This window comes from Diabrotica virgifera, chromosome 4 (assembly GCF_917563875.1).
Source record: "Diabrotica virgifera virgifera chromosome 4, PGI_DIABVI_V3a".
Classification (NCBI taxonomy): domain Eukaryota; kingdom Metazoa; phylum Arthropoda; class Insecta; order Coleoptera; family Chrysomelidae; genus Diabrotica; species Diabrotica virgifera.
Window position 1 is genome coordinate 172,351,570 of NC_065446.1, and position 19,388 is coordinate 172,370,957.

At 33.5% G+C, this 19,388-nt stretch overlaps 1 protein-coding gene across 16 annotated transcripts in view; it reads right to left on the reverse strand.

The window, feature by feature from the left end:
- Nucleotides 1-19,388, reverse strand: part of LOC126883236 (zinc finger protein 83-like) — a 139,782-nt gene that overhangs the window by 106,096 nt on the left and 14,298 nt on the right. For 13 of the 16 annotated variants that reach the window (XR_007697581.1, XM_050648525.1, XM_050648517.1 and 10 more), the window contains exon 3: nucleotides 4,720-4,893. Coding sequence is in view for 15 of the 16 variants with exons in the window: in XM_050648525.1 (XP_050504482.1) it covers nucleotides 4,720-4,893 (174 nt within the window). In the remaining variant the exon portion in view is untranslated. The remainder of the gene's footprint in view (nucleotides 1-4,719; nucleotides 4,894-19,388) is intronic. The other 3 variants (XM_050648519.1, XM_050648530.1, XM_050648526.1) reach the window with 1 other exon arrangement.

A 19,388-nucleotide genomic window follows, 5' to 3' on the forward strand; every position in this document is an offset into this window, starting at 1 on the left:
GACATACGTACGTACATACGTACATACTTCTGAATGTTTTTTTTTTATTTGCTTTTTAGACTCAGGGGGACTCAAAACGTCGAAAAAAAAAGTGAAATCTGAAATTTTTTTTTGCACGATCCTATAACTTTATCTATTATACTACGTATGTAGTACGATAAAGTAAAATTAGGTTGGAGAAAATGGAATCTCAAAGTTCAAAATCAGTATACGTTAAAAAAATGCATTTTCTCGGCTTCCCATGGAGCAATTTTCTTCATTCTTTTTTGTTCTCAAGTAATTCGAGTAGAGCCATTTAACTAACGCATTATTAAAGGTCAAAGTTGCTTTTGTTTTGTTTTAATAAATTAATTTATTATAACAATTTTTTAAATTGTTTAAATAAAGATTGTTTAAATAATTATATAGCTTTCAAATGAGAATATTTGTATTTTTAACGTTAAAAGGTACCCTTGTAGTAAGTGTATCTAAAAAAGTCTACAAGTGGAAAAAATATGTAGTTTTCTTTTATTATAAATAAATTAATCTATTATAACAAAACAAAAGCAACTTTGACATTTAATAATGCGTTAGTAGGGAACAAAAAAAGAATGAAGAAAATTGCTCCATGGGAAGGCGAGAAAATGCATTTTTTTAACGTATACGTTCAACATGTACGACAATTTGGAAAAAGCTACGACCTATTGTCATGCCGACGCCTACGGAAGGCATGTGGAAATGATAGAAAAGAGACTTTTGTGACAAATGAAATTTTCCCAATTGTGTCGGAGTACCACATCTGTATGTGTAAACGTCCTGGACATGTTTTAAGTGTTCTTCTAGATTTCCAGATCGTCTCTACCCTCGTACTTCATGAGAATCTGGATGAAATCCAAATCTAGATTCGTTGTAGAATAAAACTATAGCCCAATCATTTGCGTCCCAGTTTTGATATTCTTGACACCACTCTATAGTCCATGTTGTGAGACCGCTCCCGTCTGAAAAAATTTCTGATTCGGTTTCTTTGTGGATTTCTATTCAAAAATGTCCTCTTTAAACAAATCTGAAGGGTGCCGGGCGGAATTTTTGGGCAGAAATTTTTTAAGCAATTTTTTTAACCAAATACAAAAGATCACCTTTTTTTGCTCTGAAATAAATATTTTTAGGTTTTTTGGGTCATTCTAAACAAGAAAGGGATTTTGTAATTTTTCTCAAAAATTGATAGTTTTCGAGTTATAAGCGATTTAAAATCTGCAAAATGCGAAAATACGGATTTTCGAGGCTTAAAAACTCATATTTAAATTAGTATTTTTTAGGTTGCCAGATACTATTTGAAGGTTAAACATTCGTCTTCAAGATTCAGAAGAGTGATCGCGTCTAACTTTAATTTATACCGTTGTTTTTTAATTGTTAAATATGCATGTTTATCAGATTTTTTTGCCGGTGCGGCGCGCTCTATTTCAAAAATCTCCTATTTTCCTCCGAAAAATATTTTTTCTAGATTCTTTGGGATATTCTAAATAAAATAAGTTTCGTGACATTTTTCTCAAAAGTTAATAGTTTTAAAGTTATAAGCGATTTAAAATCCGAAAAATGACAAAAAAACGTATTTTCGGTTTTTTAAATCGCTTGTAACTTTAAAACTACATATTAACTTTTGAGAAAAATGCCAAGAAACTTTTTTTATTTAGAATTTCCCAAAGAGTCTATAAAAAATATTTTTCGGAGGAAAATAGGAGATTTTTGGAATAGAGCGCGCCGCACCGGCAAAAAAATCGGATGGACATGCATATTTAACAATTAAAAAACAACGATTTAAATTAAGGTTAGACGCGATCACTCTTCAGAATCTTGAAGCTGAATGTTCAAACTTCAATTAAGTATATGGCAACCTCAAAAATACTAATTTAAATATGAGTTTTCCTCGAAAATGCGTATTTTCGCATTTTTCAGATTTTAAATCGATTATAACTCGAAAATTATCAATTTTTGAGAAAATTTACAAGATACTTTTCTTGTTTAGAATGACCCACGAAACTTAAAAATATATCAAAAACGAATAACCATTTTCAATTTCGTTGCAACACGAAACTACAGCCGCATCATCATTCCAGTTCAATCAGAGAGTGCAGCAAGCACCTCTACCGGTTTCGAAACTTATTAGTCTCTCATCAGGAGGCACATATGCTGCTCTCTCTGACCCAACTAGGACAAACCCCGGCGTGCAGTCACGGATTGCAACGAACGAAATGGCAGGGATGCCCTAGCGGCAACTGCTATCAATCTGCTTAAAAATATATGTTATGGAGCAAAAATACGTGATATTTTGTATTTGTTTAAATACATTGTTTAAAAAATTTCTGCCCAAAAATTCCGCCCGACACCCTTTATATTTGTTTAAAGGGAACATTTTTGAATAGGAATCCACAAAGAAACCGAATCAGAAATTTTTCCAGACGGGAGCGGTCTCACCACATGGACTACTAATATTGCAGCGCGATTGCATCTGGGGATAGGTGGACATCTCAATGGCATTCGACTGTGGAGATGATTTCTTACAGTATCATGACCTATGGTTAGTTGGTGTGCCCGCTGCAAGTCGCTAACCAATTCAGGTGCTGTAATTGTTCGTTGATAACCATAAGATCACTTCTAGAGATTAAAACTAAAAATCTGTCTTGAGCTGCAGTTCTAGCGCGGGCCTAATGGCACTCGGCTGGACTTTTAGTGACACAAAAACGCCGCCATAATTGACTTGTAACACTTTGGAAGATTCCCATGCGCTCAGCTACATTAGTTTGCTGCATGCCACATTGAAGAAGGCCTACAGCCCTGTTCATCTCATCCAAAGTTAAGTGACGTCGTTCCATTATAAAAAACAATACTGTCAATGCACTAAGTAAACAGAACTTTATAGTCCATGTGGTGAGACATGGGCTATAAAATGACAAGAAAACATTTTTTCGCATTTTAAATCGCTTTTAAAACTAGTAACTTTTGAGAAAAATATCAAGAAACTTATTTTATTTAGAATGTCCCAAAGAATCTAGAAAAAATATTTTTCGGAGGAAAATAGGAGATTTTTGAAATAGAGCGCGCCAACCAAAAAATTGGATGGACATGCATAATTAACAATTAAAAAACTACGGTCTAAATTGAAGTTAGACCCGATCACTCTTCGGAATCTTGAAAAGGAATGTTTAAACTTTAATCCAAGTTATTGGCACCCTTAAAAATACTAATTTAAATATGAGTTTTTAAGCCTCGAAAATGCGTATTTTCGCATTTTTTTAGATTTTAAATTGCCTATAACTCGAAAACTGTCAATTTTTGAGAAAAATCACAAGATATCTTTCTTGTTTAGAATGACCCAAAAAACCTAAAAATATATTTTTTGGAGCAATAAAAGGTGATCTTATGTATTTGTTTAAAAAATTGTTTAAGCAATTTCTGCCCAAAAATTCCGTCCGGCACCCTTCAGATTTGTTTAAAGGGGACATTTTTCAATATGAATCCGCAGAGAAACCGAATTAGAAATGTTTTTCAGACGGGAGCCGTCTCACCACATGGACTATTATAACATGAACAAAATCCAAACCAGCAGAATAGTTACTGCAGTATAAAATCTAGTTTTTTCCTTTCCTGTTAAAAACTTAACAAATATTCGTTATCACTTTTGACTTTTGCTGATATTTTTTACTCATAAAAATGTATGAGATGAGCAACTGTACAAATTCAATTGAAATTAAACGACCACGACCACTATAATTTAATATCCCTATACTTTTCCAATGTGTGTATAAATAGGCAAGTACCAAGAATAGGGAACTTGCACATTTTTTTTATTACATAATAATGTTCAGTTTTGTATAAAAATGAGATTTCCAAAATTTTACGCTTCAAAAACTCATAATAACTTAGAAGTACAAATTTAAAGTCTTCTGTATTTTAAAATAGTTCAAACGACCCGTGACGTCACACAGTTTAACTATATGGTTCCGTTTATGGTTATAATTAGGTATATTCTTCTTATTCTTCTTTAGTTTATTGGCATCCACCTACTTGGGTATACCTCGTCGCGGAATAAAGGAAAAATATTTATATTCTATTAACATTTATCGTAGGTATGTCATTGTAATAATATATACCAGTTTGTTGACATTGGAGTTCGATATAGTTATTGGAGGAAAGGAAAGGTTTACTACGGAAAATAAAACCATTTTGTAAAAGTACAAGTTTTCTATGAATAGTTCAAACGATCAAAAACACTTGTAACGTCACATAACTGTATTTTATACTGACGTTTATAACGTCTAATTTAAAATTCTGTTTACTTTGTTGGAAGAATGTAAACATATAAACAGATGATGTCAACAAGCGTTTTGGACTGGCTGGAATAATTTGAATTTTTAATCGTCTTTAGGGGCCAAACGAAAGCCAAACAAAACTTTTTTATCTTTGATACATGTTTTAAATTCTGTTCTGTTGTGATTTATAACATTTTTTTCGAATTTAAAATTTTATGCAAGTTCCCTATTGATGATTATTGTATTATTGTGTTGTGTTCATTATGATTCACGCTGGTCAGAAATTTTGTTATTATTTATTATTAGGTTCGTTTACCATTCGAATATACAAACAGAGTCAATATGTAGTGAAATAAAATACATTTTAATATAAAGTCATTTATGAACTAAGGACCAATCACATCATGATCAACTCATATATTAATACACTTACCTTTTTCGTTCATTTGTTTTTCTTCATATGGCATAAATTTAGTTTCATTTTCTTCTATTTCAATTTTTAACGAGTATTCATTTAAGTCTGAGTCATCAAACGTATCTTGGGTACTTTCTCTATCAGGCTCCTCTTTAATTTCAGTTTTCAAGCTATCTAAAAGTGCATCATCAACTTTATTACAATATATTTCTGCTCTACAGTTGTCTTGACTATAAATAATATACTTGTTTTACTTCCATTTGATTAACACTTGTAAGACGGTGCCTAGATTCTTACATAAACAATGGTGCACCCCATCCGTATTATCCATTTCTTTTATACAGGGTTGCGAAAAAGTCTGGCAACACGCTAATTTCTCGGAAACCGCTAGAACGATTTTTATAAATTTTGGTGGGTAAGGGTCTTCAAATGCGGCTGATATTATAGTGGTAATTACGTTGTTGTCAAATCTTCCGTTTTTCTGAAAATCTAATGAACTTTCTTATTTCAAATGAAACACCCTGCATATTTTTTGCGTTTTAAAATCCTTACTGATTATTTTTTATGTTATATTCCCTATACCTAAGTGCCATAATTACGGAGTTATTGCTATATTTATTAAAAAAAATTTAACAAATTATAAAAATAAATTTTTTAGGCCCGGGTAGACATTTTTTTAGGTTCATTGGATCATTGGGAACAAAAAAGGTATTTTTTAATTTTATTCTAAAGTTAATCGTTTTCCAAGTTATAAACAATTTAAAACTGAAAAAAATGGAAAAATGACGATTATCTAGGTTCAAAAACACAAGTAAAAATTCAAGACCAAAGCTTATTTTATGAGTTACCAATAAGCAATTTGTCCGTATTTTATTTTAAAACATTTTCAACGAAAACTTTTCGTTTATAAATTAGCAAAAGTGTGTGTGTTATTGCGTTGCCGCTCCTGAAATATCTAGAGGCCACCTAGCGATGGATTCCCATGTAGTTTTGTCTTCTGAATCCAAATCTGAAAACGGCATTTCGCTATCTCTAACCATCTTCGAGATATCCGACCTCAAAGTCGTCATTGTGACGTCACAAGCCTCCTTTAAATTGTCATTTTCTTCCAACTCTACTTTGTTTTCGTTTGAGGCAACTAAACGTCAACATAAAATTGAAATGTCAGATAAACAAATTTTATTTATTTATGTTAATGTAATGTTAAATTACACTTCACTATTTTCAAGGAAAACTGTTTATTTTGTATTTATTTATTTTTATTAGATATCAAATCTATATTATACGAAGTATGTCAAAAAATATGAAGTTCGATCAAGATTAAAGTGTCTTTATTTTTCACAATATTGAAAAGTGTTATTATAAAAAGTTGTTTGGAGTTAAAAACTATGTTCTAATATGCAATTACTTGTACATCCTTCTAAAGATAAAAAAAATATTTGAAATTTTTTCTCAAATTACGAATACCAATATTATTTTCATTCATAACTCTTTTATTATTAATTTTACGAAGAAAAGTTATTCTTCATAAAAATATCTGCATGGTCTAAAATCTAAGATGCAATCATCATATATCAAATTTTATCAATTTTATTCGAGGTATGTCAAAAAATATGAATTTCGCTCGAGAGTAGAGTACCTTTATAGTTCACAATATTTAAATTAGGATATAATTGCATATTAAAACATAGCATTTAATACTAAACAACTTTTCATAATAGAAATTTTCCATATTATGAATTTAAATACGTAAATAAACAAAGTTTTCGTTATGATAATGCTCGCATTTTCAGCTTGTTTTTAATGATTAATGACGCGCATTATGTGAGGACGGGCGATCGGGCTGCATTAACAACTAAAAAACAATGTTTTAAAATAAAATAAGACCAAATTACTTATCAGTAACTGATAAAATAAGCTTTGAACTTGAATTTAAGCACTTCATAGTTTCAAAAATAATATTTTTTGCTTGTGTTTTTGAACCTATAAAATCGTTATTTTTCCATTTTTTTTTTCAGTTTTAAATTGTTTATAACTACGAAACGATTAACTTTAGAGGAAAATTAAAAAAGACCTTTTTTGTTCCCAATGATCCAAAGAGCCTAAAATAATGTCTACCCGGGCAGAAAAAAATTGATTTTTATAATTTGTTAAAAAATTTTTAATAAAGTAGCAATATTTCCGAAATTATGGCCTTTAGGTATAGGGAATATTACATGAAAAATAATAAGTTCATTAGATTTCCAGAAAACCGGAAGATTTGACAACAATGTAATTACCACTATAATATCGACCGCATTAGTACCCACCAAAATTTATAAAAATCGTTCTAGCGATTTCCGAGAAATTACCGTGTTGCCAGACTTTTTCGCAACCCTGTATGTGTTTAAACGTCAGGAAAATTGATTTGAAAAATAATACTGGACATATTCCTCCGAATTGTATTTAGTCCATCCAATCAACGGCCATTTTCTCGTGGAATTTTGAGAATTAAGGTCGATTTCCTTGAAAATTTGGATTTAGGTAGTATTTATAACCTTCGTCCAAATCTACCCTACGCCGAAGGGGGCTTTTGCCCTGGGGGTGAAAACAATCCCATTTAGGAAATGAACATTTTTTCAATCAAAATAACTATGGAAGTCGATAGATTGATCAATTCTGAGTAAATTTTGTTCTATAAATTTTTTTGCAAAGTTGATACTTTGATTGAAACTATGCATTTTTCATTGAAAAACTCACGTTTTATAACAGTTTTTCATAAATAATACAAAAAAATTTAATTTAATAGAAAAAATCATTAAGAACAAAATTGTAGCTAATAAAAATATAAAGAGATCCGTGTTGGAAAGACCTATGTAAACCCAATAACGAATCAGTTATTGCTCTTTAAAGGATGGTTATTTTCGAAGAACCTCGAAATGGAGAACCTTCAATCTCAAATAACTCGAATGTGGTGCAATTTTTTGGGAATACTTAACAGACATCTTTTAAAGTTTGTTAAAAAGCCTTTCAAATGAGCTCTGATAAAAGTTTTTTGCATAAGGGCTGACTGACTTATGACGAAAATAAAGTCGCTCCTTGCTTTTTTTGAAATGTAACAATTTAAACCCTCGTCATTACAATCCTAATACAAATGAATAGCTTCTCACTTGAAATTAACTTTATTTAGGTATAATTGATACAATTCATGTAATTTAACTGGTTTGAAATGCTTAGTTTAGAAAAAATAGTTGATTAAATCTAAAATGACATTTTGATAATTTAAAAAAAGTGCATTTTTCTTAAATAAACCTTAAAGTATTCATGATATTTATATAAACAAAAAAATCAAAATTTTCAGTAAAAAATCCTAGTTACAATTAATATTTGAAACATTTTTTCATATAATGAATATTTTTAGATTTATTTAAGAAAAATTAAATTACTATTATGTATTTGTAATTAAACTATTTTTCTAAACTAAGCATTCAAAACCGGTCAAATCACATGAATCGTATTAATTATACCTAAATAAAGTTAACTGCAAGTAGGAAGCTATTCATTTCTATTAAGATTGTAATGACGAGGGTTTAATTATTGTTAGGTGTAATACAGTTGAGTCCGCGAGTCTTTACCCGTGCGTCATAATTTAAAGCATACGACATAAGTCGGAAATCTATTTCACGCAACAAGTGACAGAAAGTGGCTACTGTTCCGATTACGGGGTTTATTATAAAATTTGACGTTATCAAATAATATCTAGAATCTTAAATATAAGTTTTGCTTCAAAATTTTTGTGCAGAGTTACAGCTACATTTGAAGTAGCTTAATAAATTCTTTTATTATTATTGATTAATAAATAAAAAACAATTTATAAAAAAATTCAATAACATATTTTATTTTTGTTATTTTATTCACTTTGACGGAAACCTAAACACAATCATTTCTTTACTGTGTGAATGACGTTAGCTCTGTATGTTTTAAATATTAATTGCCAAAATATAATTACTTACCTGAAAATTTCAAAGCCCAATATAAAATTAGTTGTGAAAACAACTGTTTGTGTAATATAAAGAAACTTCAAAACGCAAAAATTCGACAAAAATCGCAAAAAATTCAACTGACTGACAGCCACAAAATTAACAAAGCAGAAACGTCAAACAAATTGTGCTTAAAATATGAAAACATACCGAATCGTCTTTTTTTGTACCTATCTCTTTTCAATGCACTGAGTCTAGATGGTTCATAAAAATAACATGTGTTTTTACTTAATAACAAACGGCAGCTGGTTTGTCATGAGTTCATAAGCGTAACCAGGGGCGGTTTTGGGGGTTGTAACCCCCCCCATTGGGATGGACTTTGAGCTCTATACGCTTAACACCATACCCCTCAGAGACTTTCCAGTAGTTGTAAACCCCCCCTTTCCAGTGGTTGTAACCCCCCCTTAGGATCATCCTGGTTACGCCTATGCATGAGTTTCATGCGTGGAAGAGAATGATGCTAGATAAAAAGTATGTGTTTTATCTCGCCAGGTATATGTGGTGCCACTGTTAGGCAACCAACATGACATGAGCCTGGTGGTGATATAACCTGTCATCATAGGGGGCAGTCAACATGTGAATGTGTCATGAAAATAATCACAATAAAAGGTCTTGAATCAAACACATCCTATTTATTCATCTTTATACCCTGGCAGGTTTACCAGGATATTACTTGGTTTCAAATGTTTATTCGGGCTAAATAGTCTACTAGTTTTATACATTTTGTGATTCTATTTTGTGACTAATATGGAGAATTTGTGTCGACCTCCTGAACCGTTGACCCTAGATGGAAATATAGCGGCAAACTGGAAAAGATGTTCACAAAAGTTTGAGTTATTCTTGACAGCCACAGGATTGCTGGATAAGCCAGAAGCTCAGAAGATAGCCGTATTCTTGAACCTTGTGTGCGATGAAGGACTAGACCTTCACAATAGCTTTACATACACAGAAGAGGAAGAGAAAAAACTAGAATCAATCATAAAGAAATTCGAAGATTACTGCTCGCCGACTGCTAATTTAATATTTCAACGATTTAAGTTCAAAGCTCTTCAAAGCGAACTAGGGGTTAATGCATTGAGAAGTAAGCCATCATCATCGTCAACACCTAATTTGAACCAGAGCAGTTACCATAGATGTGGATACAAACACAAGAAAAATGCAAATTGTCCAGCGATTGGTAAAAGTTGTGCCAAATGCCAAAAGCCAAATCACTTTGCTGCAGTATGTAAACATGATGAAAAGAAGAAAGAAAAGAATAGAGGCTGGAAACAAAAAAATGTGCACTTGGTAGAGAAAGAAGACAACAGTAGTGACAGTGATAGTGTATGTGATGTACATTTCCTAAGTTCAATAAATGTAGTAGATTCAGTAGATTCAACATGTAGAAAAAGTGAAAGTGTTTGGAAGCAAAAGATAAACATAGGACACAGTCATGTAGAATTTAAACTAGACACGGGTGCTGAAGTAAGTGTTTGGCCATATTATTTGCCATAATATGTGTTATTATTTATAATAAACTAAAGAGAACATCAGTAACCCTGTTATCTTATGGTAGTCCAGATTTAAAAATTAAACCTTGTGGAGAGATTAAGTTACTATGCAAAGCTAATAAGTGTGAAAGTATTATTAAATTTATTGTTGTTGATTTAGATAACCAAATACCCTTATTAGGGCTACAAGGGTGTTTAGAACTAAAATTAATAAAACGGTTAGCTTATGTAGGACAGGGTGTGGATGTTGTTTTTAGTTCGTTAGATAACGTAAAAAAGCAGTATAATTCAGTTTTTGATGGTTTGGGAGAATTTCCTACTGAGTACCACATAACCTTAAAAAGCAATGCTAAACCATATGTTCAGCCCCCAGGAGGGTACCTATATCACTTCATGATAGACTCAGACATAAATTAAAACAACTTGAAGATCAAGGTGTCATTGAAAAAATAGAAAAACCAACTGAGTGGCTGAACCCATTAGTAATAGTTGAAAAGAAAAATGGCGATTTAAGGTTGTGTCTGGATCCTCAACGTTTAAATAATGCTATACAACGAGAACACTTTTTAATACCTACAGCTGAAAAAATTGCAGTCAAGTTGCGTGACAAAGTTGCGTGTCTTAGATATGAAAGATGGCTATTTTCAAGTCAGGATAGATGATCAAGTGCTGATTACACCGCTTTCGGAACCCCATTTGGGCGGTACCGATTTGTTAGGTTACCGTTTGGAATTTGCTCAGCACCAGAAGTTTTTCAGAGAAAAAACTTTGGAGATTTAGATGGAGTGGGACTTTACTTTGATGATCTTATTGTGACAGGCTCAAATGAACAAGAGCATGATCAGAACCTAAAATTGGTCCTAGAACGAGCACTAGAATACAATATTAAATTTAATAGTTCCAAAGTTCAATTTAAACTAAAATCAGTAAAGTTTTTGGGACAAATTTATTCAAAAAGTGGAGTTGAATCCAACAAAAACTATGTTAGAGCAATTTCAGAATTGCTTAGGCCTAGTGATAAAAAAGGCTTATTGAGAATTTTAGGCATGGCGAAGTACTTGGGTAAGTTTGTGCCCAACATGTCAAAGGTAACAGCCCCATTACGTGATCTCACAAGGCCTGATGTTACATGGGAATGGGATAACACCCATGAACAGTCTCTGTTCCAGCTTAAACACTTATTGACAACATCACCAGTACTGAGATATTTTAACTCTAAAAAAGAAATTGAAATTGAAACTGATGCGTCAAAGGATGGACTGGGTGCATGCTTCTTGCAAGATGGGCGGCATGTGCATCTGGAAGTGTATCTAAAACAGAACAAAAATATGCTCAAATTGAAAAAGAAATACTAGCGATTGTCTTTGCCATTCAAAAATTTGATTATTTTAGATACGGACTGAAGGTCATAGTTCACTCTGATCACAAACCACTAGAAGCCATATTTAAAAAGGATTTAGCACGGATATCTCCAAGATATCAAAGAATGGATTTAAGATTACTTGACTATGATTTAATGGTCTCATACAGACCTGGAAAATATTTGTATATTGCGGACACACTTTCTCGTGCATTCCTCTCAGAAAAAGGATTTAAAAGTGACAATGAATTTGAATATGCGGTGCATGCAGTAGTAAAGAATATCCCCATGTCTAAAGAAAGGAAAGTACAGTTTGCAAATGAGACACAGAAAGATGAATATCTAAAAGCAGTAATTGAGTTCTGCATTAATGGATGGCCAGAGAGTAAACAGGAAGTACCAGAGTCTCTACGACATTATTTCAAAGTGAAAGAGAGCCTTATTTCCATAGATGGACTATTATTGATGTCTGTCTGATAAAGTCATAGTGCCCCAGTCACTGCGTTTAGAAATGTTGAAATTTCTGCATGAGGGTCACATTGGCATTGAAAAATGCAAAGCTTGTGCGAGACAGATATATTGGCCAGGTATTAATTCTGACATTGAACATCACATCAATGCATGCAGAACATGTGAGTCGAATGCACACAAGCAACAGAAAGAAACTCTGTAACTGTACCCAATTGCTGAGCGCCCTTGGGAACGCCTAGGCCTAGATATTTTTACATATGCTGGAAATAGCTACCTAGTTATATTTGATTCATTTTCAAATTGGTTAGATCTGCATTTGATAAAAAATAAATGTTCCAAAGCTGTTATTGGGGTATTAGGAAGAGTTTTCTCTGTGTTTGGTTCACCAGATTGTATAACATGTGATAATATAACATTTGATAGTTTGTATTGTAAAAATTTTGCAAGAGAGTGGAATTTCAAAATCATCACTAGAAGCCCGAATTATCCACGCTCCAATGGTCTCGCTGAGAAAGGAGTAGGAATAGCAAAAAATATAATTAAGAAATCAGTTCAAGAAGGTGATGTTGAAATCTCATTACTTCAATACCGTAACACACCTCTCAAGGCTCAATTGTTAATGAGCCGGATTTGTAAAACTAAAATACCTATCAGTTTAGAGTTATTGCAACCTAAGTTATGTGAAAATGTGCTTGAGAAACTGCAACATAGGCGCAATACATATAATAAGTATTATAATAGAAGTGCCCAAGATTTACCACCGTTAACAAATAATACTGATGTTACAGTTTACAATCATGTTCAGAAGAAGTGGGAACCAGGTCAAATAGTTAGCCAACATGGGACACCAAGGTCCTATATGGTTTTAAATGAAAATGGAGACACAGTCAGACGCAACAGAGTAGATTTAAGAAAATCACTAAATGTGTTCAAAACAGCTTCTGAACATGATACTAAACAATGTAGTCTGTTCAATCCTGATTCAAGTGACCCGCCCCAGTGTGAATTGAATATCTTGCCCACTGAGCGAAGAGAGTCTTGTAGAAACCAGAAAGAGAGTGTTCATGGATTGCCTCTTGTGGAGCCAGTCTATGAACCATCACTTAAAACTACTAGGTCGGGTCGCTCTGTAAAACCCCCTGAACGCTTAGATCTATAAGAGGGAGGATGTAATATATGTGGTGCCACTGTTAGGCAACCAACATGACATGAGCCTGGTGGTGACATAACCTGTCATCATAGGGGGCAGACAACATGCGACAAAATGATCACAAGAAAAGGTCTTGAATCAAACATATTCTATTTATTCATCTTTATACCCTGGCAGGTTTACCAGGATAATACATTAGGTACATTTAAAAAAAAGCAGGGAGCGACTTTATTTTCGTCATAAGTAAGTCAGTTCTTATGTAAGAAAACTTTTGTCAGAGCTCATTTGAAAGGGTTTTGAACTTTAAAAGATGTCTGTTAACCTTTCCCAAAAAATTGCACCACATTCGAGTTATTTGAAATTTAAGGTTCTCCATTTCGAGGTTCTTCGAAAATAACCACCCTTTAAAGAGCAATAACTCATTCGTTATTGGGTTTATATAGGTCTTTCCGACGCGAATCTCTTTGTTTTTATTCATGAAAAACGGTTATAAAACATGAATTTTTTAAATGAAAAATGCATAGTTTCAATCGCTAATAACTTAAAACTTAAGAAATATCAACTTTGCAAAAAAATTTTATAGAACAAAATTTACTTAGAATTGGTTAATCTATCAACTTCCATAGTTATTTTGATTGAAAAATGTCACATACCCTAGATTCTAGATGGTGTTGTTTTCGCCCCAGGGCAAAAGCCCGTTTCGATATAGGGTAGCGGGTAGATTTTGAAGAAGAGGGTCAACCAAGCTTAAATCCAAATTTTCATTAAAACCGGTGTTGATTCTCAAAATTCCACGGTTTTACAGTTTTTTACCACTGATGACTGGTCTAATTAGGATTTCCTTACATGTTTCACATTGCACATTGTTTCTATTATTCTTTCCCTGAATAGACCCTCTTGATTATCTTTAAACATCCAACACTTAATTTTTTATGATTCTCTCTGATAGGTTGTTTTTTTGTCGCTTTTTACTTCAATGTCCAGCACAAATAACATGTGTTTTTGGTTCACAGTCACACCATTACCTTACATACATTATCTTATTACCTTACATACTAATATTACATACATACTATTACCTTACATACTAATTATCTGTCAATTACAATGAAAGAGTTGATAAACTTGCCAGGAAAGTATTAACTACAAAATACTTCGTTCCAGAGCTGGCCAAAGGAGTGCAAAATACATGGTAAAAAAACGGGGCACACAACACCGAACACAGCACAATTCTCGCTGAGAAAGTATGGAAGAAATGTGTATTGGATGAGCATGCCCTGATGGGGCCCGGACAAAAAGTCCCCAGATAAAAAATCCCCGGACAAGTAATCCCCACAATTTTTTTTGGACAAAATATCCCCACAAAAAATCCCGGACAAAAAATCCCCAAGAAATATTTGCTGCCGAGTAGTTCTCTAAAAGTTTTCCCGAAATTTTGAAATTTTATTAAATTTCAAATTCCAATTCCATGCCGAAAACTTCAAATTTTACATGACAAAAAATGTGACTTTTTTCAACAACCTTTCATCATAGCTTCTCGGGGAGAGGCCAGATGGGAGAAGGTCTGTAGGACGGCCTAGAAAAAGGTGGAACAATGCAGTCAGAGAGAATCTGGAGAAAATGGGAGTGAGATAATGGGAAATAATGGCACAGTACCGACAAACATGGAAAGCAACAGTAAACGCGGCAAAGACTCTCGAAGAGTTATAACGACATTGATGATGATTATGACGTTATTTTTACAATATTTTTGACGTTAAATTTACAAAAAGGGACAGGTTGTTTTGCATTACCATCAAGATTATCGTTTTCAAGAACAGCAGTTATCATCACGAATACGCAATGTTTTGAACACAGTTATTCAAAGCATGTCACACTCTTTTGTCATGTAAAATTTGAAGTTTTCGACGTGGAATTGGAATTCGAAATTTGGTAATCGAAATTAGAATTATTCATGGTTAATCTTAATTGCTATTCATTATTTTCGTACCGAAAAACGGTTTCATGGTGATTGCTATTATATATAACTATATAACTCTATGTACCTACTGAGGCTGAAAAACATTTCGATTGCATTCACGGGAAAACTTTTAGAGAATTATTCGGCAGCAAATATTTCTTCGGAATATTTTGTCCCGGATTTTTTGTGGGGATATTTTGTCCAAAAAAAATTTGTGGGAATTATTTGTCCGGGATTTTTTTGTCCGGAGATTTTTTGTCCAGGGACAATTTGTGAGGATTTTTTGTAGAGGAATATTTGTCCGGGGATTATTTGTTTATTGTTTATTGTTAATAAACGGGGCAAGCCCATTGACAAAAAATATACAATTAAGCAACATTTATAAAAATTACAAACAAATAGTAAATAAATAAAATACAAATTCATAATATAAATATGTATATAGAATTACAATTAAATTTAACGCTTCAGAGATTGTTTAAAGGCACTTAAGGACAAGTTAAAAAAATCTGTCTCATGAGGCAACTGATTAGCATGAGCAAGAAGTCTGACCAGACCTATATTCACAGAATAATTAGTTCGACGAAAAGGAATATGAAATAGTGTATTCTCACGAAGGACACGGAAAGGAATGTGGAAACAAACCAATTGAAGCAGTTCAGGTGAATGTATAATTCCGTTAACCAATTTAAAAATGAAGATGAGATCGAAATTAACTCGTCTAGTAGACAGAGGATCAAGTTCTAAGTATCTCATATCAGAATATGAATAAGGTCTGTGTAATTTAAAGGCACAGTGCATAAAGAACCGTCTTTGCACTCTCTCCAACTTTTGAACAGAGGATTGGACAAAGGGCGACCAGATTATAGTGGAATTTTCAAGTTGAGATCGGACCAGAGAACAGTATAAAATTCTCAGCGAAGAAATGTTATGAAAATCCCTTGTATGCCTCTTAATAAACCCTAGCTGCCTAAGAGCCTTATTACAAATAAAATCAATATGCAAATTAAAGGATAAGTCTCTCTGAAAAATGACACCAAGATCCTTGATGCTAGTGACTCTCTCAATCAAAAAACCATCCAAATTGTAATCAAAATCTACCATTTCCACTGATCGATGAAACTGGATAACCTGACACTTGTCACGATTAATGACTAATCTGTTATTATCACACCAATTCGCAAATAAGTCGAGAGATTTCTGTAGCCTAGCACAATCAGAGTAATCCCGAACAGAACAAAACAACTTTATGTCATCGGCATATGCCAACACTTCGCAGTCAGTCAATGATTTAATAGCATCGTCAATAAAAACTGCAAACAATAAAGGTCCCAAGTGGGACCCCTGAGGCCTGAGGCACTCCTGAGAGTGGAAAATACTCATTAGAAGTGAAACCATTCAGTTTGACACATAAAGACCTGTCCCGCAAGTAAGTTTTCAACCAGCAAAGAAGTTTACCACTCACACCAAAACATTCCAATTTATGCAATAAAAGGCAATGATCTACCTTATCGAACGCTTTGGACAGATCAGTATAAATGGAATCCACCTGTAAACCGTCCACGAAAGCATTTACAATATGATCCGTGTAAAGAAGAAGGATGGTCGAAATAGAACGGCCAGGCAGAAAACCATGTTGAGCAGTATGTAGTTGATTTTTCAAATTATCTATCAAGAAATCAGTTACCAGGGCTTCAAAAATTTTAGGAATGGCAGAAAGAATTGTTATTGAACGATAATTACAAACAAATGACTTATCGCCAGATTTGTGAATGGGTTTCACATAGGCTTTCTTAAACTGTGATGGAAAATGGCCCTCTGCCAGGGATCTGTTAAAAATAAGCCATAATGGTCTACACAAAGAAAATGAACAATTCCTTAAAAACAAGTTCTATATCATATCAGGGCCAGGGCCTTTACTAGTATCAAGATTATCCAAGCAGTCCAAAACTTTAGGTATTTTAACAGTAAACGAGTGAATAAGGCAGCGATTGCTATCAGATGGATCAATCCAGTCATCAGTGTAAGATGTGAAAGTATTATAGGCAGTGCTGAAGAAGGTGACAAAAGCATCAACAATTGACTGAGGCTCACCATAGACAGAATCATTCAACTTCATACAACCAGGAATATCAAAATTACTCCGCATGGAATTAACCAACCTCCAAAACGGTTTATATTTTCATTAAGTAATTCCTCAGTACTTTCAACAAACTTCGCATAACAATCTCTACTTCTCTGCTTACACAATGCTCTCAGAGTACAGAAGTCGTCATAATCATCACAACAACCTGTCTTTTTAAATCTGGCGTGATAGGATTTTTTCAATAAGACAAGATGCTTCAATTCGCAATCAAACCATATAGGGAATGTGCTATTCCTGATAGTGATTGAAGGAACATACTGGTTTATATAACCATACATAACATGATACAAGGCATCCACACATTCTTCCACATTCAAGTTCGAAAACAAGTAATCGAAGTTCATCGATAGAAACGCGCTGTTTAAACTCTCGTACTCCGCATGTAAGAAATCGTATCTCACCTCACTCCCACTCATGCAATCAGGTGCATGGTGCATCCAGACATTTCTATAGTAAGTGCAGGAATCACATGGAACCAGAACATCATCCGCAACTTTAATATTATAAATAGAGCTATTACTGAAAACTAAGTCTAACATTTCATTATAAAAATTCGGTATTGTGTTTAATTGGTAAAAATTAAATAGTGAAAAATACTCAACAATAACATTGGCTGATGAACACCACCAACAATGGTCACTCCATCAATCTCATTAGTCCAGGAAATGCCAGGCAAGTTGTAGTCACCCACACAGTATATAATATTATCAGGAAACGTGTCACCTACATATTCCAGTGACAAACAAGGAGCTTCATATACCTCCGTCCCAGAGCCAGGAGGAATGTAAACTCTGCCAATGCAAAATTGATTCTGTACAGTCACCCATAGTTGTTCACAGTAAACAGAGGTATCAAGAATGTCAATCAGTGATGAGTGAAAGCATCTCCTCACCGCAATTACAATGCCCCCACCACGTGTTTTGCCAGTAGCAGCAAAGTCTCTATCCTTTCTAAATATGGAAAAACTATTAAGGCAAAGTTCAGCGTCAACAATTTCCTGGCACAGCCACGTTTCCACCAAAATGATAATATCGTATGCGTTAGAAGCAGAATTATTACACAATAGATTTAGTTTAGTCCTAAGCCCTCGCACATTCTGGTAATATACAGAGAGTTGTTTCTTGGATTTTATAAAAAATTGTCTCCACTTTTATTTTCTAGCTAGGTGGTTCTTAGTGTTTCTGGATCGACGTGGTGGATTGCTGGTAAATTCCCTAACCCTGACCATGCTAGGCCAAGATGACGAACTCAACATAGCATCAAACATGCTTTCACGAACACCAACTCTAAAGGAGCTATAATAATCATTGGCAGTCAGCTGCTTTACCAATACATCCAGCCCTTTGAGACTATTTTTCTTAAGTATATAGGCTTTAACATCTTCGGGAGTTACACCGGGAGAAACGTTGTTAACATGCAAAAATCTCAGCCTTTCTACTCCAGTAAATTCAGCATTGGCATCAGAACCAACTCTATAAATTGTTGATTGAATTGTTGTTAGGTCGCTGGTTTAATTGTGGATATCGTAGTGGTAAATATTAGATCGATAGAGTGGAACAAAAAATTGGTAGACGTTCACACTTGTTTATTGATGAAACACATTTTGTCGAATCGTACATTCTTGGTTTTAACAAGATCTCAACCCCGATTTGGAGTAAAGCTTACAGCGTTGCCGTATAGGCGAAATAGTATTTAAAGATACGAATTGAAATAATAATATGTAAACAAAATTAACACAATAAAAATAGTTTAAGATGAATTATGAGATAATGAACTAAAAATAGGTAAATATGACTTAATTTTAAACAAACTCCCCCGTTGAAGGGTACCTTCAAGATAGAATATACATATAATTAAAGTCTTAAGCATTAACACTATCACTAATGATTGTCTCTTGCTGCATTGGCAACGGACATAAATGGCGAACAGAACGAATAACAGTTTTATTGTTTGTTTTCACCTCAACCACTCGTGAAAGTTTATCTTTACCGGGATGCAATCGGGTAATACGTCCTAGAGGCCATCTACATGGTGGTTGTTGAAAATTGCGGATTAGCACTAAAGTACCAATCTTAAGATCAGACGAAGAGT